Source organism: Macaca mulatta, chromosome X (assembly GCF_049350105.2).
Source record: "Macaca mulatta isolate MMU2019108-1 chromosome X, T2T-MMU8v2.0, whole genome shotgun sequence".
Classification (NCBI taxonomy): Eukaryota; Metazoa; Chordata; class Mammalia; order Primates; family Cercopithecidae; genus Macaca; species Macaca mulatta.
The window spans coordinates 24,651,661-24,678,419 of NC_133426.1; the positions used below are offsets into that span (position 1 = coordinate 24,651,661).

General features: G+C 37.3%; 1 protein-coding gene across 2 annotated transcripts in view; it reads left to right on the forward strand.

Moving 5' to 3' along the window:
- The window catches only part of POLA1 (DNA polymerase alpha 1, catalytic subunit), a 307,406-nt gene that overhangs the window by 141,539 nt on the left and 139,108 nt on the right, over positions 1-26,759 (forward strand). Inside the window, exons 33-35 of one of the 2 annotated variants that reach the window (XM_015127113.3) lie at positions 5,734-5,912; positions 7,624-7,755; positions 9,952-10,242. In XM_015127113.3, the coding sequence (XP_014982599.1) occupies positions 5,734-5,912; positions 7,624-7,755; positions 9,952-9,957 (317 nt within the window). In that variant the 3' untranslated portion in view covers positions 9,958-10,242. Of the gene's footprint in view, positions 1-5,733; positions 5,913-7,623; positions 7,756-9,951; positions 10,243-26,759 lie in introns of those variants that run through there. The other variant, XM_015127112.3, reaches the window with a different exon arrangement.

Genomic DNA, 26,759 nt, shown 5'->3' on the forward strand with positions numbered 1-26,759 from the left:
ACCTAAGTGTGAATTTTTCATAGTATAACATGCATACAGAAAAGTGCACAAAACCTAATGAAAGTGCCTGATAAATTTTCACGGGGTCATCATGCACTGGTGTAATCAGTACTGAGCTCAAGAAACAGTACATTACTACATTCCCAGAAGGCCCCTCATGTCTCCTAGAAATGATCCTCCACATACCTGGCATCTAATAACATATGAGGTGGATCTTGGGGGATATTACACAAATTGCATCTTTGTTCTTTGTGTCTAGACTACTTTTACTGAATGTTATGTTTGTGAGATTCATCCATGTGGTTGTCCTTCCTTTCTGTAAATTCTGTATAATATTTCATTGTCTGAATATACCACACTGTATGACTATCTACTGGAGGTACACCCATGAGTTGTTTCCACATTTAGGGTGTTTTGAATAGTGCTGCTTTGAGAGTTGTTGTACAGGTCCTCTGTTGAACATAAGCATGTATTTCTCTTGGGTATGTACTAAGGAGAATTGCTAGGCCATTGGGGACATGTATGTATAATTTTAATAGATTCTACCAGTTTTCCAAAGTGGTTCTACTTGTTTACACTTCCTACTAGCAGTGTATGGGTGCTCCACATTCTTACCAACATTTGGTAGGGTAGTGTTTTCCATCTTCATTTTACATGGTGGCATAGAGTTGTGGTTTTAATTTGTATTTCTTTGATGACTAATGAAGTTGAACACCTTTCCACATGCTTCTTGGCCATTGGAATATTTCCTTTCGTGAGATGCCTGTTTAAGTCTTTTTCTGTTGTCCTGTTTGCTTCTCTTTTGCTTATTGATTTGCAGGCATTTCCTATGTGTTCTAATTACGAGTCTTTTGGAAGTATATATTACAGGTTGAGTATCCCTTATCTGAAATACTGAGGACCAGAAGTGTTTGGGAATTTTTTTGGATTTTGTAATAGTTGCATATAGATAATTAGCTATCTTAGAGATGAGACCCAAGTCTAAACATGAAGTTCATTTATGTTTTATATACAGCCTATACACGTAGCCTGAAGGCAGTTTTATACAATATTTTTTAAAATTTTGTGCCTGAAACAAAGTTTTGACTACAACTCATCACATGAGGTCAGGCATGGAATTTTTCACTGGTGCTATCATGTTGGCACTCAAAACGTTTCAAATTTTGGAGCATTTCAGATTTTTGGATTAGGGATGTTCAACCTATACAAACATCTTTTCCTATTTGGCATGCTTTTTAAAGAGTATAATTCACATAATTTACCATAAAATGCTAAAATCTTGAGTATATACAATCAGTTATTTAGGCACAGACACAGAACATTTTCATCATTCCAGAATGTTCCCTTGTGCCTCTTCCCAGTCAGCACCTCTGTTATAGTAGCAATCACTCATCTGAAATCTATCAGCATCAGTTAGTTTTACCTTTTCAAGATTTTCATATGAATGGTTTCCTACAGTATATACTCTTTTTGTGTGCTTCTTTCACTTAGCATGGTATTTTTGAGATTCATGTGTCTTGTTGCATGTATCAGTATTCACTCTTTTTCATTGCTGAGTAGTATTTCATGGTAGATATACTAGTTTATCCATTCTCTTGTTGATGGACATCTGGAGTGTTTCCATTTTGGGCTATTATGAATAAAGCTGCTATGAGCATTCTGTGGATATAGCATTCACCATTTGAAAATTATTTTTTCTTTAATCATACTAAATTTTCACTTTGCATATTGTCTTCTAAGATGTCCTGATATATGAAAACCTGAACTCATGCAAAAGATAAATGGTTTACTTCCTCTAAGAAATTTTTACAAAAAAATTTCACTCAATAGGATTCTATTAGTTAGCTTCCTTCATAGATTAAATGATCCATATTACAAATAACTGCTTGTAAATACCAGTTACTCCCTTTACTCATTTGGAGTTTCATTTATGTGGATTTTCCCTCTTCCCCACTTGCATGAACATATATAAGGGTTTCACTGTAGTTATTTGCTGTTGCACTAATAGAGACCTTGTCTTTTGAAGGAAGGAAAGAATTTGATTAAATGTGTCAGTCTCTCTTAATGATCGTATGCCTCAAGTTATGAACAATTTAAAAACTCCTTGGGAGTGGGGGCAGGTAAACAGGTATAATTTACAATGGTTAGAAAGTGCAATGGTAGAAAAATAATTTTGTGCTAAATGTCATACTGGGGGTGTGTGTGATAAGACTATGGTGACTTAAGTAAAGACAGTACTGCTAAGCTTATCCACCCCGATGCCTATGATATTACTTTCTATAAATACTTCTTGAAACATGAGAGTTTTGATCCTGTTGCCAAAATAATGTGAGATCCTAGAAATTTTCTAATTATAAATGACAGTATTTTAATTTCATTTCACTCCCTCTTCTGTACCCTCAACCCCAGCACAAATGAGTCGATCACTACAAGCCACATAATTGAATTAAAGCATACATCATCTCAGCCTATTCTGGGGGAAACCACGGCTGCTCTTCCTCCAGATAACTGGTTTTGCAAAGCCCAGGCAGGCTGCTCCTTCCTTCATTCTGTGCCTCACCAGAAGACTTAAGTCACCTGTCAAGAGCTAGCCTAAAAGAAATGGAAGTTACTTTTCTCAAATGGGACATAAAGTTTGTTCCTTTAAGCCAGTTCAGAGAAAGCTTTCAGTAGAAGCAATAAGGAATTTGGATTCAGTTTTGCATTTCTTGCTCAAAGACTAATGTAAGCAGTGTAACATTAATTATATGGTGTATATGCATGTAGGGCAAGTGCAGTAATAAAGATTTTGCCTTAATGTCATTTTTGACAGAAGTGTTTAATTTTGGAGTGACAACAATTAAAAATGGAATTACATGTAGCTGCTGTTTTGCACATTTTAAAATTCAGAATCCCTACCTCTAGGTGGCAGCACCAGATACTTGTTTCTTGTTTCACTCCAGCCTTAATGAGTTTAGGGTATAAGCAGTAAAACTTCTTATAAGTAAACTGAAACTTCGAAATAAGCTGCTGTTACCAGTTTTGTGAGAATTTGGAAAAACTAATGTATATGGTGACTAAGTCTGGGGCTTGTTTAACCCTAGATTTTCACCTTTTCAAAAAAGATTCCAGCAGCAATGATCCTTATTTTTTTAACATGACATTGTATATTTTCTTAAAACGATTTAATTTAGCCCTCTGTGGTTTGCTTGTTGAACTTATAACTGCCCTCCCAAGAAAATAATTTTTTAAATGGCATTTTGGTATTTCACTTGTACAAGGATCATTATATACCTAATATTTTAAGCTTATTACAGTCTCTTCTCCCTTTATATTTTTAAATTTTAGCGTTGAACTATGACCAAGAGAGTACTAAGATTGAAGCCCCTTCCCCTGAAGAAAAAAAATCAGCTTGGGAATAAATCTGAAGTAATTAGCTAAGCCAGTTGGCTTTGTTACTGCCATGGGAAGATTGAGTGATTTGTAGAAATGGATATTTAGGGTAGACATTTAGAGTAGACATTTCATAGGACCTAGTATTTTTCGCAAGTTTCAGCCAGTCGTTTGGGTGTTTCTCTGTGAGTAAGTAACAAGATGGCCCACATCCACTTTTGGCTTACTGTGCAGGCAGGCTGTCCCGGGTCAGTGCTTGCAAGTTCATGCACTCAGGTGCACCAAGTGAGCCATGGCTAGTGGGGAGGAGTAGAGAGTAGCTCCTCTTGGTTCCTTTTCATAGCCTGGTCAGTTTTGTATATGTGCAAACCAGCATTGTTTTGTTCCTTTATTTTTGGACTGTGAAAGAAACTTGCCTTTTAGAAAAATCTTGCTTATTTTCTTTTTCCTTATCTTTTGATTAGTGTTGGCCTGGGAAATTGATTAATAGTCATAGGGTCAGAGAAAAAGTGAAGCTCCTTTCTCATAATTGCAAATAAATCAAAGTATTATGTGAATACTTGGATTCACAACTAGAGTTTGAATTAGCGACAGTTACCCTTCACTCCAGAGACGAACTGGCCTCATTCACTGGCGTGGTCTCTCTCAATTCCTCTGACCATCTTTAGCTTTAAATGTGAGGGTATGTGTATTCCCACATACTTCTCTAATTTGCTGTTTCTCTTAGGGGTCAGGTAACTTGTAAAATAGAAATGTATAGTGTCTTGGTGACAAGTGGCCCATGTTAACATAATTTATGTCACTAATGAAGAACAGCTTTTCAAATTGTTCTGAATGTGCATTCTTTGTTTTTATCATATACTACCACTTTAGGAAATACTTTAATTCCTACAAAGAGTAGCTATTAACTTCATATGCCACATGAACATGTCTCGTACAGTTTTCTAAATGTATAATCTTGAATGAGTATAGTCTAGATTAAATGATGTTCATTCACTGTTTTATTTTTTCATTCAAATGGCATTTATTGAGTGCCCTCTGTGCAGTAGGCAGCGTTGAACTCGGTTTGTTCTATATTATCCAATTTAAACTTCAAAAGTGTATGATCAGTGATGCTACCTCCGTTTTGCAGGTGAGAAAACTGAGACTCTGTGTCTCAGTTATCTTATTCTTTGTTTGGCCCCTTTCAACTGTGAAGAGTCAGCCTCCAGTATTTTATAATTACTAGACGTCACTTGACAGCTGACCAAATAGGGTTTAGGATTCTGTTGCTGAATTCTGAATGCATCTTGTTAGATTTATCTACCTATGTAGCTGTTGATAAATTTTAAACAATTTTTTGATATTTTTGGTATTTGTGAGCTTTTGGCTCAGTGACTGTTTTATATTACTTATTTACCTTTATACTAAAATAAGATAGTTTTTCTTAGATTTCCAAAAGTTTTTCCTTAGATTTCCAAAAGATAGAAATATTATCTCTTACATTCTTTTCTTGAAAGCATCCCTCAGCAATCCCTAAAATTCTAAGAAACAGTGTAGAATAATTATTTTTAAGTATAAATTCAAATAGTAAATTTTGGCACACATGTTTTGACCAAGGGTAAATTAAATAGGCTGGCCTAAAAATGTTTCTTTTCTCTAATTAGTTTGTGGAAACAAAACAGCATAAACATGCATCGATTGATTTCTTATGTTGTTTTGAATGAAATATGGAAGGTATATTTGGTTTCAGGATTCTTGAGGACATTTTGTCCTATAGAATCTGTAGACCCATTTTTTTTGCACATATTTTAAATTTCTGAATTTCGAACATCAAGAAAACCATGTTGCATTTTGTCTCGGATACTGCTACTGAATTTTAACCACTGAATTAGATTGCAACCTACATGCTGTTAACTACTGAGCCAAGATGAAATCGACTACTGCATTGAAATCAGGGTTAGCTGTGTCTGCACTTGAAGGAGTTGTAATGGCAGTGAACCTGTTTTCTTTAATGGAATTTTTATTCTCTGATTTTATTCTCAGTTTTAATTGTGACAATTTGATTTTAAGAGAATTTCTTAGTACACATTTATTTGAGGTTTTCATTGTAACTTTAAGAGAGTAATAAAAACATCCTATCAAAGTAGTTGCTTCCAAACCCATGTGTTCAGTGGCATATTTCTGTCTTGCGTTGTTGCGGTTACTTGTTTTATTTATAAAGTAATCTCTTATAAAAAGAGAAGTCATTTGTCCATGTGCTCTTGAGTTCAAATGGTTGTGTGTATGTGCATGAATTTAAAATCATTTTTTGTGAGAGTTTTCTTCTTTGGGATATTTTTGGAATACTTTTCTGAATTTTTTTTTCTTTTATATTAATAGGACTTGACCCCACCCAATTTAGAGTTCATCATTATCATAAAGATGAAGAGAATGATGCTCTACTTGGTGGCCCAGCACAGCTCACTGATGAAGAGAAATACAGGGACTGTGAAAGATTCAAATGTCCATGCCCTACATGTGGAACTGAGAATATTTATGATAATGTCTTTGATGGTTCGGTTAGTTGTTTCTGTCTTTCATTTTGTGAGCGAATTTGTATAAAGGCCTTACCCCTTTCCCCCACTATGGGATATATAAAAAGGGTGAAATAAATACACTCATGTTGCTTTCATGTGTTTAAAGAATTTTAGCATCATGTAAAATCTACCTTCACAGCTTGCTTTTATTTCTGTTTGAAAACTCTTACTTGAATGTGCTTGAATATTATTTTGGCTTCCTAGAGTGCTTGACCTTGGTTTTTAAGTGGAATCCCTTTAAAATTGTAAATTATCTTAAAGTATTTTTTATTATAATTTCTTAATTGGTAACCTGTATTGTCCCACTGTCAACCCCCATCTATTAAGACTTAGACCAATATTTTTCTTTATCTTAAATCAAGTTAATGGGAACTAAGTGTTTTGGGAAAGTTTGTGTTTGTCTTTACACATCCCACTTACCTCCATTTTGTAAAGGTACTCTTATCTTTTCTGCTGTCTTTGCATATTAGACATTTAAAAAGTCACAGGGAGACATTCCTTTCAAGAAGTACTGCCAAAAAATGTATTATTGACCTTGGATCAGAGCTTGAAACTTGGCCAATTTACTTGATTTCCACTGCAGTGTTATGCATATACTAGCCATTGGCAAAGGAATAGGCAGCACAACTGTGTAAAACCTTGAAACTGAAAGAAAAGACACCCTTTATCTAAATTAAAAGTAATTATTTTAAGTTAATTTGGACAAACAGCAGATGTTTTGCATTTTTTTGAATCAAAACAAAGCAGTCTTTGGAAGCAAGTGCAAGGAAGAGGCAGACACAGATCAGCAATACTTGCTAAATCCTTGAGTTTTGCTTCATTACAGCTGTAAATAAGATAGTTAATTGCATGGAGGCTTGACGACTTGCAGATGGGCTAACTGTGGAAGAGCCGATGTCAAGCTCTGAAATCTCTTCCACCTGGAATTGCTTAGCGTGGCGGGTAGGGTTATGTACCAGATTGGAGCAGGAAACCAAGATGTTTAAGTATCAGAAAGGAAAACAAATGCTTCAGAAATCCCAACAGTTTTGCTATATGTTACATTTGCCTTGTCTTTGTTTAAAACAAAACACAACAAAACAAAATGTTTTCTCCGAACTAATATTTATTTATTTCAGATTTTTACTTCTCCTGCCTCCCTCCCCCAATGCACTTCATTTTTTGGAAAAATTGCCAAAATTTTAGATTTTCTAAGCAGACAATAAGTGATACTGTTTTTGTGGTACTACACTTTTAACTTTTAAACTTTATTTTTAAAATTAAGTTGACAAGATGAAAACAGACTAATGTGATAAAGGCTCTTGTTTTTCTTCAAGTTTGTAATGAATAAATACAAATTTAAAGTTTTTAATCAGTATCTCTAAGGAGGTTTATTTCCAGTAACATAACTTCACTGGTATTTACAGAGGAAAAATTATTTTATCCATAGAGTCCCTCGTGTAGGAAATGTAAAATAGTGATTTCAGTGTTTTCCCTTTGACTTTGCACTCCATTATGATGATGGCAAGGAATGGAAGGTATGTGTGACTAAAGCGGTCTTTGGGAGGAAAATAATTGAGAAGATAGGGTTAAAAACTCACCAATAAAACGAATTAAGAATATTCAACACTAGGACAGCACCTAAGTTTTTAAGCACAAAAACCCTTTTATAGCCTCACAGTAACTTTTTGTATACTTGTCCTGACTTATGTAGGGAACCGATATGGAGCCCAGCTTGTATCGTTGCAGTAACATCGATTGTAAGGCTTCACCTCTGACCTTTACAGTACAACTGAGCAACAAATTGATCATGGACATTAGACGTTTCATTAAAAAGTACTACGATGTAAGTATCCATAATGACATTCTTACATGCACAACTTATTGAGGTTTGGTACTTGTTTTTTGGTTTTCATGAAACTGTAAAATTTTGAAAAGACTTTTGGGAAAAATTCCTAGTGAAATGCTATTAATACTAATATGATAGAGTATGTAATTTTGGCATATTAGCCTGACAAATTGTTTGATAATTTCTTTCAGGCATTACATCTCTTTCATTTATGAGCAGTATTTTAAATAATGAAATTTTTTACTTTAAAAAAAAAAACGGAATATAATTAAGAAATGTTTTAGTTTATTGTTACCTTAATAAGACTAATTAAATGATTGCTCAGATCTTTGGATAAAGGAAGAAAAAAATCACTATTGGCTATTGTCAGCAAGTAGAGCCAGTAGATTATGTGTGGTGATCTTAGTAGACTGCCCACACAAAACTAATACTTTTTGTGTTTATGTAGCACCCTGAACCACTCCATACCCTAGTTTTCTGAGGAAATCAAATATCTTTTAAATTTAAATGCAGTTTGTCTGGCATTCAAAAGAGAATGTCTAATTTTTATAAATTTATAGTATAAATGCCAGAATAGAACAATGAGTGATTTGTCTTCGTTGGAAAGAAGGCTTTTATTCAGAGTTTTTGTTTTTAACACATTTCACATGAATTAGTTTTTTTCTCTTCAAAAATTAAAAACTTCACGTTTCCCACTTGATTTTTCTTAGTGTTTCAGTATGTCATTTGTCATCTAAACAAATTTTCTGTTAACTTGAAAGTTCACTGTGACTTCTTTTTAAAAGCTACATTGGCAACACATTTCCAAAAAAAAAACATACATTAGTTAAGACCTATGACTTTTCTAAAGATCGTTCTGTACTTTCTCCTCATGTATTGGTTAACATGTAACAGCATTTTCTTCTTTAAAATAGAACTCATTGTGTGAAAAGCAACTATTAGATCATTAAGATGAAGAGTAAAAAGATAGAGTTCCAGTATTATGATTTTGGTGTTGAATATATTTATCAGAAAAGCAAGTCAGTTTGCCTAAACATTATTAAAAAATAATAATTATGACTACATTTTGGGAAAATCTGAAACATTTTAGTGAATAATCCTGTGCTGCCCTTACTGAACAGTGGATGGGAATAAAAGTTGTCTGTGGGGTCACATTCCTCAGTAGATGAAATGTGCAGCACATGAAAATTTAGGCCAAATCAAAACTATTCAGCTCCTCATTTACAGGCCTCAATGAACAGAGTATGATCCTTGCTTGACTCTTGGGAAGAATTCTGAGTTTTCTCTCTGTGTTTAGTCTATCAAGATCTTCAACACGGAAATGTTAATGCTAGAAGAAACTCATCTATTTCCTTCTTTAAGAAGGAATAGTCTGTTTTGACTAAGTTGCAAATACTCTGAAAAATGATCTTCTGTATAGCTAGAAATATGCCCTGACTGAAAGATTGATTTCTAACCTAATTTGTGTGTATGTTGTGGAGGTGGTTATATAAGTATTTTTCAAGCTAAATAACCTACTTTTAGGGATCCAGATATTTAACACAAGGTTTCTAGAGTATTTGCTTTAATTGTCTTTTTGCCAGCCATCTCACTAACATCAAGTAACAGGTTTTTGTAGTTAACTGCCCACTTGATTGACATTTCTAAGGGATTTCTGATCAAAATAGCCATATGTCACTCCTGGGGTTAAAAATTGATATGACTATCCTCAAAATTAGGAACTTATTTCTCTACTTTCTGATCTGAATTATATGTGATTGGTTGGCAGAGAAAGAAATCCATTATTCGTTCTTATGGCCCCATGCTAAACAAATATTTCAAATATCTTCCAGATCAGAGCTTTTGTACAAAAAGCCCCTATACCTTTAGGTTCTACTTCATTGGTAGACCATCTTGTTTCCTCCTAGAGGGACATAGCATTGAGTTTCTTTTGTTATTGTGCCTCGAGTGATACTGATTACAGTTATTAGTTCAGTGTGATTTATCATGGTGATGGTAATCCAATTGGAGACTAATATACCAAGTGTACTGAGGTAAAGATATTGATAGTAAGTATTGAGGTTAAGTGACTGTCTCTGAAGCTAATTACCAAAATGGTTTTCTCCTATTTAGCAACTTAAAAAATACTACCCACTGGACATTAAAGTTGTTTGTGAAATGAAGGCAAGAGTCTCAATATTATTTTAATTTTAGTCTTAGAAGCACTGCGGGGGAAGTCAACCTGCACTGAGAAAGGAAGGTATCTTCATGAGGAAGGGACTCCAGGAAGATGAATGGAATATGGTACTTGACCAAACACTATAACCTGCCAAGAAACATAGTTCTAGATGACTAAGAAATTAGATTGTCAAGAAAAAAGGTACAAAAGTTTGGGGTAACAAAGTATACTTCTAAATTACTTTAATTTTGGAAAAGTACATCACATGTTCTGTTACCTTCTGTCATGAATTAACAGGACTGACTGAGTAAATGTGATATAACAAATATTTGTTTATCTGAGAAGCAATCTGTATCACATTATAATATTTTAATAAATATTGGCTCCTTTATGGGAAAGGAGAGGCTTTTTGCTCCTCATCTATAGCAATGATTGTATCCCCTGAATTCTAATTTCCTATAACATTTAAACTTTGATATACATAGAAATACAAAAAGCACTGAGCCAGGATATTTTAAGTAATATATTAATTTCTTTAGGAAGAAGACAACTCTGCTTTGTCTTGAGAGTTGATGAAGTGTTGAAAGACTTTGAGGTAGCACAGAAAGCCTTAATTCAAAGCCGATTTCATGCCCTGGTCCATGTTGGTTCCTTTGTATAAAGTTGAAATTGAACTGGTATTTTTTTGAAAATCATAAAAAAGCAGCTTAAAGACTATAACTCTAAGCTTTTAGGGATGTTTTTGAAAGACTCCGTTTTACAGTGAAAAATTGATATGTGTTCCCCCTCCCCTTAAATTCTGCTCCAGAAGAGCAAATAGACATACACACACAAAAGGGAGAGAAACACTAGCTAATCTAAATTGGGAAATGAAGAGGGCTTTTTTTAAGCATGAAAATTTCATCATCTTGTCAGCTGGCAGAATGCCTGCTGTGTGGATTCACAAAGGCTAAGAATTACACTTTCATGAAATTTTCCTCACTAACTGCCCTGGTTAATTTGAAAGATAACCCACTGTTCTAATTCATTCCTCAATTGGGCGGTGCAGGTTTTATATTTGATCTGACAAAGCATTTGTGTTAATCGCTTTGGCCCTCCACTAGACACTCTTGGGATTGTGCTTTTACAATAAATGTGTCTGTGATAGCTCTTTAGTCTATTATACTTACAATAGATCCATAGAACTGGTAATTAATTCTCCACTGCTTTGGAAATGGGAAGAATAGGTGTAGCTCTGTCAAGTGCTGCTGGGAAGTTTGTTTAGCTGGTTCATTTTTGAAGTGTTCCCCTCAGCCATCCAAGAAGCAGCCACAGAAGAGAGATTGAGATTCTGGCCTATCCTGATGACTTGCTGATAAATAGGAAATGCGACCCCTCTTGGTACCTGGGAGGAGGGTATTGGGTCATTTACATTCATTGGGTCATTTACATTCATCTCAAGTACTGTTCTTTTTAAAGTATATTAAACCCCCATTTTAATACTTAAAGAGCCATTTGCCTCTAAAGGTGGAGGCTCTAGAAAATGCAATAGTGATAGTCAACTTAAATATGTTCCTAAATTTTCATTGATGGCTTATGCAGGTTTTAGAGTATTCCGATGGGGCGAAGTGTGTTCCCCACCAGCCTTTTAGTGTTTCTAGCCACTTGTACATTATATGAGTACTTTACTATGATTTTTAAACATTGAGATATTGCTGGCCTTAGATGGGGCTGGCCCTTCATCTCAAAAGAACACATGAACAGCTTGTTGGTACCATGCGTATGGTAACCTCTGATAGTTGGTAGGGCCAGAAATTGGTGGTCTCACTCCATAGAAAGTTGTTGTAGGCTTTATAATCTCAGAATTCTCCTGAATTAAGCTTTTTGAGGACAGGGGCTGTGCTTTCTTTCTGTTTTATGTGTGATCTCTGCCACAGCCCTTGCTCTCAGAAGTATATATATCTTGATGTTTAGTAGCCAAAGGAACTGACAAGTAAAGGTTATATTTTGCTGTTTTTTCCTTAAAATTTTTTACATTGCTGTCAGATTGACGTAAGATTTATTAGTGGCATACAGGATTCTTGGGTTAACACAAAATTCTACAATATTTTAAGGTCATGAAAGCCATGACAAATAAAGTTCTTTGTTACTTTTCTGTTTTTTATGGCACTGACAACTCTGCATTTCAATATATACCTGTCCCCAACTCAATAGACTTAATTTTTTTTTCCCCCAAACCAAATACCAGGCAAAGAGACATTAACCAGAAATATCATCATGATGCACAATAGCACCCAGCCTAAATGTACTTTCATTGTCCTGATAGAAGAATCTATCTCTATATAACGTGGCAAAGAAAGTGGATGCCTAGCTTTGTTACTCTCTTTCTGTTCTCTCCTTGTATTTTTCTCTTTTATTTCTTAGTGTATTGTGTCTTAAGCCACATTTTTAAATCTCTTTTGAACCCACATTTATGAGGAATTTAAAAAATAATGTGCAGTGTATGTTGCCTTATGATGCGAAAACTTCCTTATGCATACATGTTTAAGCACCTAGGGAAGAAGAGAGCATTTGACCAATGATGCTGAGCCTTACCATGGTGGCTGTGAGTTCTTTTGGAAGAGGCCACACACCAGGAAGTAGAGTGGGATGTTTCGTAGTGTATGAAGAGTCCATATTGCCGGGCGTGGTGGCTCACGCCTGTAATCCAAGCACTTTGGGAGGCTGAGGCGGGAGGATCACGAGGTCAGGAGATTGAGACCATCCTGGCTAACACGGTGAAACCCCATCTCTACTTTAAAAAAAAAAAAACTAGCCAGGCGTGGTGGCAGGCACCTGTAGTCCCAGCTACTTGGGAGGCTGAGGCAGGAGAATGGCGTGAACCCGGGAGGCGAAGCTTGTAGTGAGCCGAGATGGCGCCACTGTACTCCAGCCTGGGCGACAGAGCGAGACTCCATTTCAAAAAAAAAAAAAAAAAAGTCCATATTAAGCTTGTTTTTCATCTTTGTAAGTTCAAAAAAAAAAAAAAAACTTTTAAATTTTAAAGTGGATATGCATTCCTAGAGGACAAAATTAGTAACAACCCCCAAGCATAATGTTGTTAAGCCGGGGATTGAATTAGAGCTGCCTTTTATTAAAAGTGCAATGAGGGCAGGGTAAAATATTGGTTAAAATATTCACTTCACAAAAATACACACCCATTTAGCATCACAAGTAAGCACCATTCATGGCTCCCAACAGTACTTGAAAAAGGGTAATTTTGTTAGGAATGCACAAAACTAAATAAATAAATCTGATAAATTAGAGATGAAGCAGCCTCCCACTCTATCCCTCTTGCCCACACCCATGTAAATCACTAATAAGGCTTCTCATTTCCGTTGTCTTTCACTTCTCAACAGAGCTATCTTGTGCAGGTGGACCTGTGAGTTTTAGAGCCATGCAATGGTATTCAGTAAGTCTACTGTAGTTTCATTGCAAATATGCAGTGTTCAATAACCCTCAAAATTTCTCATTTCTTACCTGTGGTGATGTGGTTTGATAGTTTTTAGGTTATAGGTTGCAATATGCAGTAGAATCGTAGGTATATTACTTCAAAAAGTTTAAACTCTAAGCACTTTTGGAATTATTGTTTATTTCCTTGCTTCTGCATTTATATTTAGAACATTTGAAATGAATAAATTTGGTTTCTTTTTTGTAGACTCTAACAGCATAATTATAAGTGGTACAAAAGGCATACAAAGAAGCAATAGATATCCATCCCACCCATTCAACATCACAGGCAGCCCAATCCGTGCTGCCCAGCGGTGCTTGAAGAAGGGTAATTTTTTTAGGAATCCATAGAACTCATCCTAAATCTTATTAAAACCAAACGAAAAGAACATATTGAAAATTAGTATTTGTTTTTGTTTCATACTATTTGATTGGGAAGCCAAACATAAATAAATGCCAGGGATACCAAACTGCATTTTTAAAATGTGATATTCTTTATTTTTATTCCTTTTTTCTTTTTAATTTTTACAGATAGAGTGTTATTCTGTCACCCAGGGTGGTGTGCAGTGGTACGATCATGGCTCACTGCAGCCTTGAACTCCAGCAGTCCTCCCGCCTCAGCCTCCCAAGTAGCCAGGACTACAGGCACATACTACCATACCCAGCTAATTTTTTTTTGGGGGGACAGGGTCTTGTTCTGTCGCCCAGGCTGGAGTGCAGTGGCGCAATCTTGGCTCACTGCAAGCTCCGCCTCTGGGTTCATGCCATTCTCCTCCCTCAGCCTCCCAAGTAGCTAAGACTACAGGCACCCGCCACCATGCCCGGCTAATTTTTTGTATTTTTAGTAGAGACGGGGTTTCACCGTGTTAGCCAGGATGGTCTCGATCTCCTGACCTCGTGATCCGCCTACCTCAGTCTCCCAAAGTGCTGGGATTACAGGTGTGAGCCACCGCGCCTGGCCAGCTGATTTTTTATTTTAAGTTTTGTATAGACAGGGTCTCACTATGTTTCCCAGACTGGTCTTGAACTCCTGGCCTCCAGCAATCCTCCCTCCTTGGCCTCCCAAAGTGTTGAGATTACAGGCATGAGCCACCATGCCCGGCCTTAAATGTGGCATTCTAACACCAGTGTCCATTCATGGAGGATTGGTATGTTTTTATTTGGAATGGCTAATTGTTGTTGTTGTTGTTATTGTCAAGCAAGCTCATTTTTTTGAGTCAGGTATAACATTTTGCTGCTATGCCATGGCATGTTCTCACAGAAAAATTAAGAACGAGGGACTGGTGACTGGAATAGAATCTCATTGTGAGTAATTTATCATTGTACAAATCTAAGTAACAATCAAATCCAGTTCCCTAAAACATGCCAGCTATGTATTCTATACAAGCAGCTTATCATGGTGTATAGTATTGTTGTAAAGGAGTTCTAATAAGCAAATAAGTTCAGATGCAGCCATTTATACCACTTGACTTTTATCCTTTGTAGAATAACTAACATTTATGAGAAGACCGCTTTATCTTTTATTTCATTTAATCACGACCTTATGGCATGAACCTGGTTTGGGGAGGCTCAGTTCTAGAGCATGATTTTGGGGGACTAACATGGAACCATCACCAAATTCTGAGGTGCTAAGACTGCAGAGAATATTGTTGCCGATTGAGGACTAACCCCAGAGCCACTGACGAGATCTGAGCTTGGTTCGTAGTCTCTCCCTTACCCGTATCATTCCCTACATATGGATATCCACCCTCCTAAGTCTTTTGTCGGGGATGAAGGCAGTTATAGCCGTAGCCCTTTCCATTGCTTTCCCTGCATTCTGAAAGCTTAGCACTCCATTTTATCAGTGATCAGACTAGCCACTGCTAGTCTCTTACCAGATCTGTAACTTGGGCTAGGTACTGAACTTCTCTAAGCCACGGTTTCCTAGCCTATGAAATGATCATGGTAAATAATAGTACTCACCCTGTAAGATCATAATGAGGACTACATGGGATAATGCACTTAAGGTGCTGAGAAAGTGCCTAGAGAGAACTCATTATTAATTATCACTGTTCCAATCTGAGACATGATGAATGAACATGGCTCAGCTGTGTTCCTTTTGTGTGCTCAGAAACACCAGAGATTCAGACCTGGGCCGGGGCCTTGGTGCCCAGGTCTTTCCAAGGTCTCTCCAAGGTATCCATCTAGAAGCTCCCTCTCCCATCTATTTAGGATACCAAACTGCTGTGTTTCCTCTTGGCCCTCCCTTCAGTTTGCCAATAAGGTAGTTTCCTTTTCAGTGTTGGTGAATAGAGTCTTAAAGTCAGCATTGGGAAATGGATACTAGGCTATAACTCCTTCAAGGCAATAGCACAGAATACTGCAGAATACTACATCTTAGAATATTACAGTAGCACAGAATACTACAGCACCCAGGATTGTGCCTAACCTGATAGGTGCTCGGTAAATTTTATTGAATGAGTTCATGATGTTCTGAGAGGTTGGTGCTATCAGGTGACTCTCCCAGGTCACACATAGTAGCATCAAGACTGTGACCATACTTGGAGATCTTAGTCCAGTATCCTGCCCATAATAACTTGGAAGACAGCCAGTTATGGATACCAAGTTGCTTAGCATCTTCTCTGCAGTCACTCTTAGAGTAGGATGGATCAAGAGCCTTCGCCATTCGCATTACAAGCTAGGCCAGGTCACAAGGCTGACTAGGGTATGAGTCCAGAAGGCTGATGATAGCCATCCAGCAATGGACTAGTACAGCCATTGAAAAGAAGCACATGTGTTGAACCTGGGGTTTCAGCAACTTCTGTTACGGTTTGCGTCCTCTGATGGGAAAATTGGAAGCTTTTTGAAATGCTGAGGAAATGCCATAGGAGTTGTCAGATACCTGAAAACAAGTGGGTAAAAACAGAAAACTACTTGTGCCAAAACGGTAGAATTCCTTTCTTCAGTTTGATTTCTCGAACCTTGTGTATTTAGGAAAAACTCAACTTCAGGTCTAACTCCAGCCATCTGGAGCTACTATCTTGTAGTGGAGTAAGAAATTGAACCAGAACAGATTTCATTTAACCTTTCAAAAGTGAGATTTTCACACAGTTGACCTTCTTGACTTCAAGGAACAAAACAGAACTACTATCAGTTCTCTGCTGCATGCGTCAACAAGAGATGGGAGGAGAGTGCGCCCAGGCGATGGCTGTTTTTCATATTTGGTTTGCCCAGAGAATTTACATTTTGGTTCACACATGCAAATCAGCCCTTTGTAGATAGTTGCAGATAGGAATTTCCAGATGATCCTGTCTAGCTTAGTCTTGTCTTAATGGAATAACCGTATTTCTGTTTAGGAGGAGGTTAATTCAGCTGCCTTTCCAAGGTGCCATGGAAAAATTCTCTAAGCCTGGATTCCAAGAAATACTACTACTGATGAGAATTATTGTTTTCCAAATGATGGGTGTTGGTTTGTTTTGAGCTTGGCATAAATCACGTGTTGACCTTAGCTTGCTTTTTTTTTTTCTCTTTGAGACAGAGTTTCGCTGTTGTTGCCCAGACTGGAGTGCAATGGCATGATCTCGGCTCACTGCAACCTCTGCCTCCCAGGTTCAAGCGATTCTCCTGCCTCAGCCTCCCGAGTAGCTGGGATTACAGGCACGTGCCACCACCCCCGGCTAATTTTGTATTTTTAGTAGAGAAGGGGTTTCTCCATGTTGGTCGGGCTGATCTCGAACTCCCGACCTCAGGTGATCCGCCTGCCTTGACCTCCCAAAGTGCTGGGATATTATAGGCACGAGCCACTGTGCCCAGCTGACCTTAGCTTGCTTTTGAAAACCAATGTATAACTTTTCGTCTTGGTTCAAAACTCATCTGACTCTTGACACTTCTTCCAAGTTTTTGTTTTCGTTTTTACTGTGCTATAGTATAACTTTCAGAGTGGGTAGTTTTGTGAGGTCTGCAGAGACCAGCTTGGTCGGGGAGACCCTAACCCAGCGGCGCTAGACGAATTAAAGACACACACGCAGAAATATAGGGGCGTGAAGTGGGAAATCAGGGGTCTTACAGCCTTCAGAGCTGAGAGCCCCGAACAGAGATTTAGTCACATATTTATTAACAGCAAACCAGTCATTAGCATTGTTTCTATAGAAATTAAATTAACTAAATGTATCCCTTATGGGAAATGAAGGGATGGGCCGAATTAAATGAATAGGTTGGGCTAGTTAACTGCAGCAGGAACATGCCCTTAAGGCATAAATCGCTCAAGCTTTTGTTTGTGGCTTAAGAATGCCTTTAATGCCAGGTGTTCCTTGCCCTCATTCCCATAAACCCACAACCTTCCAGCTTGGACATTATGGACATGTCGTAGTGCTGCAGAGATTTTGTTCATGGCCAGTTTTGGGGCCAGTTTATGGCCAGATTTTGAGGGGGCTTGCTCCCAACAAGGTCCATCACCCAGCTTGTTTACTGGAAGATCTTTGGCCTCATTCAGACCATTCAAGTGCTCATGGTTTCTTGGCTGTTGGAGGAGCTCTTGATGCTTCTGGGAACCTAGATGATTTGCCAGTCCAGCTCTCAGGAGCCCAGCCTAGCAGGGCTTCAGTGTCCATCTACCATCAAAGAATGTTCAAGAATCTTGGCATGAAGTGGCAAGAAAAAAAGAAAACTGTCCAGGATTTACATCTATATGTATACTAAGGATTTATAAATTATGTGGGTAAAGTTATGGCTAATCTTTTGAGGATGATTTCTCTCAACTACAGCTTTCCCTCAAGAGCCACTTCTTCCAGAAATAGATCAGCAAAGAAAGATCAAAGGAAAGCCCAGATTCAAGAGAGACCTCTTTAAAATTTTCCAGCAAAATAGATTCTCTTACTGACAAATGTATGTAAGTGGTATAGCACAGTAGTTCTCAAACCTTTTGGTTTGTGGGACCCCTGTATACTCTTAAAGTACTGAGGAAAATGAAGAGTTTTACTTTATGTGGATATTCTTTTTTTGTCACTACACCACATCTTGTAATGATATAGTTCCTTAAAGGTTATTTACAATGTGGAATCTGAAATTATATCAGTAAACTTATTGTGCTCTGGTATATTAAAATCCATTGCTCTGTCTTGCACTTTGAGCAGATCATTTACCTATGCATGATTTTGTAACATCATGCCTTGGTCACTTAGAAAATACTGGTTCACTGACATGAAGAATTTCCAAATTCATTATACAATTTTTTTGAAATCACATTTGTTCATATCATCACCAGTCTCATCAAAAAAGTCTAAATATTGGGAAGCTGTTGAGCTCATGGTGATGTATACAAATGTTCCAGTGAAAACTAATTGAAAGCTAGAAATTTGTCATTGCTTACAAGTACTGTCAGTTGGTTTTTCTTGAAGTCACAGGATCAGTTGGTTAATTTTTGAGAAGATGTCTGCCAGACACCCAGGTCTGGATAACCATAGTTATCTATCAGTTATTCTTTTAAGTAAAGATGGTGTTCTTTGAACAGAGTGATTAGTTCAGCTTGCAACTCAGACAGTTGCACAGATGCTTTGCCTGGAAACAAATACTGTACTTCAACACATGATAATAAAAGGATATATATTTAAAGGTTGCAATTTAATAGAATTTTATTTTCATTGAGGACTTTCTTTAGTGAAACTGGCTTAGTTATCTATTTGTTAGATTCTGGGCACATGATGATGAGAAATACAATAATGAATAGTACAGTTTGGGGCCACTACGTTGTTGTAGTTGTTCTTGTTGTTGTTGTTTTGAGATGGAGTCTCACTCTGTACCCCAAGCTGGAGTACAGTGGTGTGATCTTGGGTCCCTGCAACCTCTGCCTTCTGGGTTCAAGCTATTCTCCTGCCTCAGCCTCCCGAGTACCTGGGCTTATAGGCACCCACCACCATGCCCGGCTAATTTTTGTATTTTTAGTAGAGATGGGGTTTCACCATGTTGGCCAGGCTGGTCTTGAACTCCTGACCCAGGTGATTCACCCGCCTCGCCTCGACCTCCCAAAGTGCTAGGATTATAGGCGTTGAGCCACCGCACCTGGCCACAGTGGGCCACTACTTTGATTGATGCTAATGTGCCAAGAGTTTTACCCATCATTGACTTTGCACCATTAATGCAAATGTCAACACAGTGAAAAAACACCAATAGTATCATCGTAATATTATAAAAAGTGTTTTGGCTTTATGGATTCCAGAACCTTCACCTTCGGCTCTAGCAATTTATCCTAAAGAAATGTACCCCAGGCTGGGTGTGGTGGCTCACGCCTGTAATCCTAGTACTTTGGGAGACTGAGCAGTCAATCATCTCACGTCAGGGGTTCAAGACCAGCCTGGCCAACCTGGTGAAACCCATCTCTACTAAAAATATAAAAATTTGCCTGGCATCTTGGCGCATGCCTGTAATCCCAGCTACTCGGGAGGCTGAGGCAGGAGAGTCGCTTGAACCCAGGAGGCAGAGGTTGCAATGAGCCGAGAGCACGCCACCGCAGTCCAGCCTGGGCAACAGAGTGGGACTCCGTCTCAAAAAAAAAGAAAGAAGCCCAAACTTTATGTGCAAGAATATACATTGATGAGTTTTTTTTTGGTAGTAAAAAAATTGGATATATCTAAGAGTAAATGTTTATTAAATACATTATGCTATATCAATGGAAAAGTATATGATCTGAGCAATTGACACAACATTTTGTGAGAATAAAGACACAGGAAAATGTGAGATAAATGTTAACGGGGAGAACAGGAGGAAACAAATTAGTATATAAGGAATGATTCAGTTATGTGATAAAGATACTATGTACATATAGACATGTGTAAATAAATAATTGGAAAAATACGTACAAGAATGTTAAAAGTGATCATCTTGAGTGGTAGGGATATGGGTGTTTTAATTTGTGTCTTTATATTTCTGTTAGTCTTAAGTGTTGTGCAATAAGCGTGTGTTACTTTGGGGGGAGGGGTGTTGGTTGCATTTTGAAAATTTGTTTTTAAATTTATATTCAGTACAGTTCACTCTGGTTTACAGTTCTGTAAGTGTTGACAAATGCACAGAATCATATAACTACTACCACAGTCAAGAATCAGAACAGGGTCATACTTTCTGGCATGATCTTCCATCTGGGACCCACCATACTGAATATGCTGCCAATCCCAAAGATGCACAGAATGAAACTTTGTAAGGAGTGTGTTTCTTTGCTTGGCAAGGAGTGGGTAGGTACATGATCTGTGAATATAAAATGAAATTTGAAGGACAATTCCTCCAAAGAACATTGGAGGAAAATTCTAATATTTCCATTGGAGCTTCATCACAAGAAAATTTCAGCTCTGAGGATTTGGGAAAGAAAACTAAATCATATCTTCAATTCATTTCGTCCTTTCAGTGGGTCATGAAGACAGAGAACTTCAACGCCATGATCAGTGGTTCCAACAGTCAAGTAGTCATCCCTAGGTATACTAGGGGTGGGGGGCAGTGTTCCATGTATACCAAAACCCGTGCATACTGAAGTCCCACAATTGAGACCTGTGGAACCCTCAGATAGGAAAAGCCAGCACTCCATATATGTGGGTTTCATGTGTTTTGGTCGAAAACAATCCATGTATAAGTTGACCCACACAGTTCAAACTTGTGTTCTTCAAGGATCAACTGTATATTTACTACTCTTGCTTTCTAGAAATTAAACCTAGATGTTAAACCATGTAAAAAGATAACTTTCCTATATTCAAATATGCATCCATTTTAACCTACTCAAGTCTATAGCTGAGTTTGTTCTTTTACAAATTCGAGCATGTGTATAGATTCATGCATTCACCACCACAATCAAGATACAAAACAGTTCCTACAAAAACCCTTAAAACTCCTAAAATAGTCCTATAAAACTCCCTCCTGCTATTCCTTTATAATCACACCCTCCTTCCCACTCCTAACTCTGTCAACTATGATCTGTTCTCATCAGTAGAAATTTGTCTTTTCGAGAATGTCATATAAATAGACTTATACAGCCTTTGAGACTATCTTCTTTCCCTTGGTTCATTCCTTTTATTGCTGAATATATTCTATCATGGATCTGTCGGTTTGTTTGATCCATTTGCTCACTGAAGGATATTTGGGTTGTTTCCATTCTGGGGAAATTATGAGTTCAGATGCTATAAACATTCACGTACAGGTTTTTTGTCAGTGCATAAGTTTTCATTTCTCCGGGATAAATATCCAGGCGTAGGGTTGCTGGCTCATATGGTAAGTGTATGTTTCACCATTTAAGACATTGCCAAACTATTTTTCAGAATGGCGGTATTTTTTTTTCATTCCCAGCATATGAGAGTTCATTTACTGGGGATGCTCACTGACACTTGATATTGTTGGTATTTTTTATTTTAGACATTTTAATATGTATGAAATGGTAGCTCATCATGATACTAATTTACATTTCCCTAATGACTAATGATGTTGAACATCTTTTTATGTGCTTATTTGTCATCCTTATATCCACTTTGGTGAAGTGTCCCAAGTTTTTCCCCATTTAAAAAAAATGGATTGTTTATTCTTTTACTGTTAAGTTTTGAAAGTCCTTTATATATCCTAGATACAGATCCTTTGTTGGATGTGTGATTTGCAAATACGTTGTCCCAGTCTGTAGCTTGTCTTTTCATTTTCTTGATAGTGTCTTTCACAGAGAAAAAGTTCTAATTTTTATCAAGTCCAGTATATCAATATTTTTCTTTTATTGTTTGTGCTTTTGATCTCATGACTAAGAACTCAAATATTATATCTATGTCTATGATCCATTTTGAATTAATTTTTATAAAGTTAGGGCAGAGTTCAATTTTTTCTTTGGTGTGTGTGCATCCAGTTGTTCCAACATCATTTGCTGAAAAGACTATCCTTCTTCCACTGAATTGCTTTTGCACCCGTGTTAAAAACCATTTGAGCATGTTTGTGTGGGTCTATTTCTGGACTCTTTGTTCTCTTCCATTGATCTGTTTATTCTTTTGCCAATACCACACATCTTGATTATTGTAGCTTTATAATAAGTCTTGTGCAATTCTTCCATTTTATTTTTTTGAAAAATGTCTTAATTCTAGTTTGTTTGCCTTTCCATATAAATTTTAGAGTCAGCTTGTCTTTATCAACAAATTTTTATTGGAATTGTGTTAAATCCGTATCAATTGGGGAAGAATTGACATCTTTATTATGTCAAGTCTTCCAATATATGAACACTTTATGTCTCATTTATTTGGATCTTCTTTGTTTTCTTCCATTAACATTTTATAGTTTTCAGCTTATGGGTCCTGTACATGTTTTGTTAGATTTATATAACTAAGGAGTACCTTTTGGTTCTCAAAGGAATACTGAGGATCCATGAAATGTTAAAAATATTCTACATAAATTCATTGTTAATATGTAGCCTTTAAATTTTATTTTGTAAATCTTTATTGATTAGTTCAAATATTCAGCCACATAATACTGCCAAGTTTTTAAAACACCAGCTTTTGTATTGTAATTTTACTTTTGTAAAATTCATAGATTTACATAAATATCTACATGTATATATATGCCTAGAGAGATTTCTAAAAGGATTTTTAAGGGTTTGAAAACCCTTAAAAAATACATGTTCATGAATTCTAATGTACCACTGAATAGTTAACGTGTAATTTCCATGTGCTATATATGAGAATATGAAAGTAAAAGGTATATATACTTTCACGCTTGTATCAAGTTGATCGTGTACTTATAAATAAGAAGGGAGTTAAATTTCTAAGACAAAAATATGAGTTCTCATGAGACCAAAAATAATTTTTGGAAAGCAAAAATATCCATTGTGTCTTCTTCATATTTATACATTTACCATCCTTCTTAAGTCTTCAGGTTTATTGCTGACTCTTGACAAATAGTGGATTATTAGCATTGCTCAACTTTGCCTCTTCTCTGTTGTGGATGTGATTGTATAAACCTAGGTGAGGAGTAGTTTGTATAGAAATGTCATCTTTCCTGTATCTCTTCTAGGAGACCTGCCTAATGATTTCATGACATCATCTGATCCAGTATGCTGAGGAATTATGATCTTTCCAAGCTTTTAAAGTAGTTTTGAGAACTTCAATTCTGTCACTACCCTCTCGACCTTGACCGTGACTCACCATAGTCTCTTTTGGACTAGCTTCTATTATGTTAATATACATTGTATATTGCACAGTACCTTGCAGTTTTCAAAGCATTTTTTTATACTGTACCTAGAGCGTCCCTCACAGTATTCCTGTGAGGTATTCAGAGCGATACCCTCCAGTATTTCCCAGCCCAGGATGACCAAAGCCCGCAAGTTGTCCACACTGGATATCGTGGTGGTGTATTATATTCCACTTACATTGCCTTTTCCTCCATTCTCACTGCTTTAATTCAGTTCCTGGTCATCTTGTTCTTAGCTTGCTAATCGATCTCCCTTGTTTTTATATCAGTCCATCATTTCCAGGATTATTTTTCTAAAACAGGATTAATAATGTCATCTTCCAGCTTAAAAACCTTCTGTGGTTGCTCATTTCTTACAGATTAAAATTCAGATTTTGGAGCACTGCATTAGGCCCCAAGCCAGCCTTTCCACCTTCTCTACCCTCAGTATCCCTTGCAAACCATCTGCCCGCCACACTGGAGAGCTTGGCATTCCTTAAAGATCCCATATGCTTGGCTGTCTCCACACTTTCACTCCTGCCATCTTCCTCTGCGTAGTACCATAGCCCACAACCTGTGACATCCCACTTTGTGAAATTCTTTTGCCTTCAGTGGTACAGTCTCTGGAAAGCCTTCTTCACTCAGCTCTCCAGGCAAAATGTCTTATTGTCTTCTGCATGTTCCCATAACCTTTTGTACACACCTCTGTGGCAGCACCTACTGCCAAGTTGATTGACTCTTTTTCCCCACAGGCCTTGAGCTCCTTGTGAACACAAGCTGCGCTGTGTTGTGTTGCATTTAGCTTCGTGTCACCTGAGCAAAGCATGGTGCCAGGGACATGGCTGACACAGGATTTGCTTATTTGAGCAAGGGAGTGATGTTTGGAACCTTCAGAAAAGCTGTGGGTGTAGTATTTATGTTTGATGGAATACCCAATTCTTACTTTTTATAGTTAATGACTCCACAGCCAGTGGATGGCATTTTCTAAAATGTCATCTTTAATCTCTTTTGCTATCTAAATTTCAATCACCTTAGGAATCTCTAAGAAGTTAAACTTAGTCTTGCATCATACACATACACATATTTTGCAGGTTTTCACCTTAAAATTATTTTCTGCATTTCTAGCTTGTTCTTGAACCACAGGTGTGGTATTGATCTTTTCTTTTACTTAATAACACCCTTCCTGCCCTCAAGACCATGACCAGGAAACTGGCTTCTTAGCACCAAGGCTGATTTTCAAATTATTGTTGGTTTAGGTTCTCTTCAAACTAGGCAGTCATATCTTTTTCCTATTAACACCATAATTAAATACCCAGAATACAGTTTTGAGAAGCCCTTAGCACCATGTGTATATGCATGTGTATTTGTCTGGTTTTACATGCTCTTTTCCTAGCCCTAGCATGCACAAGTGCACTCTTGCACAAGACTGACAGAGCCTAGTTGGCTTTTGCCTCCTGTTATGGAGCACCTAATGGTCTGACAGAAGAAGATAGTTCAGCAGAGAAGGGCTCATTATAGAATTGTTTGGCCTTGATTTCAGGGAACCTCTCCCCTCTGTCTACCTTCAGAATGGCTATTTCCCATTTTTGGAAGATAACTTGAGTATGTGGTACAGAATTAAGTATTTTCAGATAATAGTAATGCAGTGTTTCATTTCTGTTCTGGGGTTGCTAGTAGAAGCAACTCTGTAGGAATAAGCTAGAGCAAAGAAGTGGACATGTGTTTAGATGGCTTTTCTTTTTGTCTGACCATCACTAGCCGTTGATAGAAGAGCTGTACTTTTGTGTTACTTTCCTTTTATCTTTAACAGGTAGAGTGAAATATAATTTGCAATACTTGGAACCTTGTAAAAGACAACCAGCCAAACAGATAACAAACCAAAAGGAAATCATCTAAGTCACACACTGGATAAAACTTTCTCTGAGCAGCCTCTGACTCCTTGGACAGCAGTCCCTCCCGTTTCAGAATCCTAACACCCTGTCCCCACCACCACTGTGTCAGTGTTTCTGTTGAGGGCAAGAGTCAGACACCTAACTTTTGTGTTTGGCTTTAAAATCAAAGTTGTTTTATCATGTTAAACTGCCAGGACCATGTCTTCTTGATGTAAAACCCCTGAAACATCTATTATAATGCCATAGACTCAGCAGATACTCATTTGTTGTATTTTTTGGTTTTTGTTTTGTTTTGTCTTTTTTTGAGACAGGGTTTCCACTCCCGTAGCCCAGACTGGAGTGCAGTGGTGTGATTTCAGCTCACTGTAACCTCTGCCTCCCTAGCTCAAGCGATTCTCCTGCCTCAGCCCCCCAAGTAGCTGGGACTGCAGGCAGGTACCACCATATCCAGCTGATTTTTGTATTTTTGTAGAGGTGGACTTTCGCCGTGTTTCCCAAGCTGATCTTGAACTCGTGGGCTCTAGCGATCTGCCTGCCTCAGCTTCCCAAAGTGCTGGGATTACAGGTGTGAGCCACCACATCCAGCCAACACTCAGTTTTATGTGAGGTCACACTCTCTAGAAGGATCTGAATTCCATTTCTGTATAAGCATGTAGATTGTAGGAGCAACTCATTTTCTAAACTAATGCTTTACCTGGTTCTCTGGTAATCTTTGTGTGATTTCAGGCCATCATCACAGAAGTTAGATATCCATCATGATGTTTGTCTTATGAGAAGAAAAGATGGGCTATTTGGAAGAAACAAATTAGGTTTTGGTAATACTAAGTGAATCAGTTGTATATTTCAGAAATTTAGGGAACCTTTTTATTTGTTGAATTTGTAAGTAAGACAGGCATGATGTCTAACTGTTACCTAACCAGAGAATTTATTTCAAGCCAAATTTTGAACTGCATAAATGTTAACATGTTTACGAAAACGGGTTCTAAGCAATTCTTTTTCAGTTGTGGTGCTAAATGTCTGTAGTGAAAATTATATAAACATATACTTGCATCTTTATGTATATTTCTTTAAAAATTTGTTTTATGATCTAAGGTTTAAAAAGTTTGATAATGCTGGCTATACGCACACTTTTTTTAAAGTCAGGAATCGTTCCTTTTCTTCTAAAGTAGACAATCAAAATAAGCAGTTTGAAGAGATGGATTTAAGACAGCAAAATTGTTGTATCTTTAGCTGTGTAAAAGAAATACTGTACCTTGGACCAGAAAACGTATATTAGTGATGGTTTGGTTAGTGACTGCAAAAGCAAAATGAATACCATAGTATAAAATACAGTT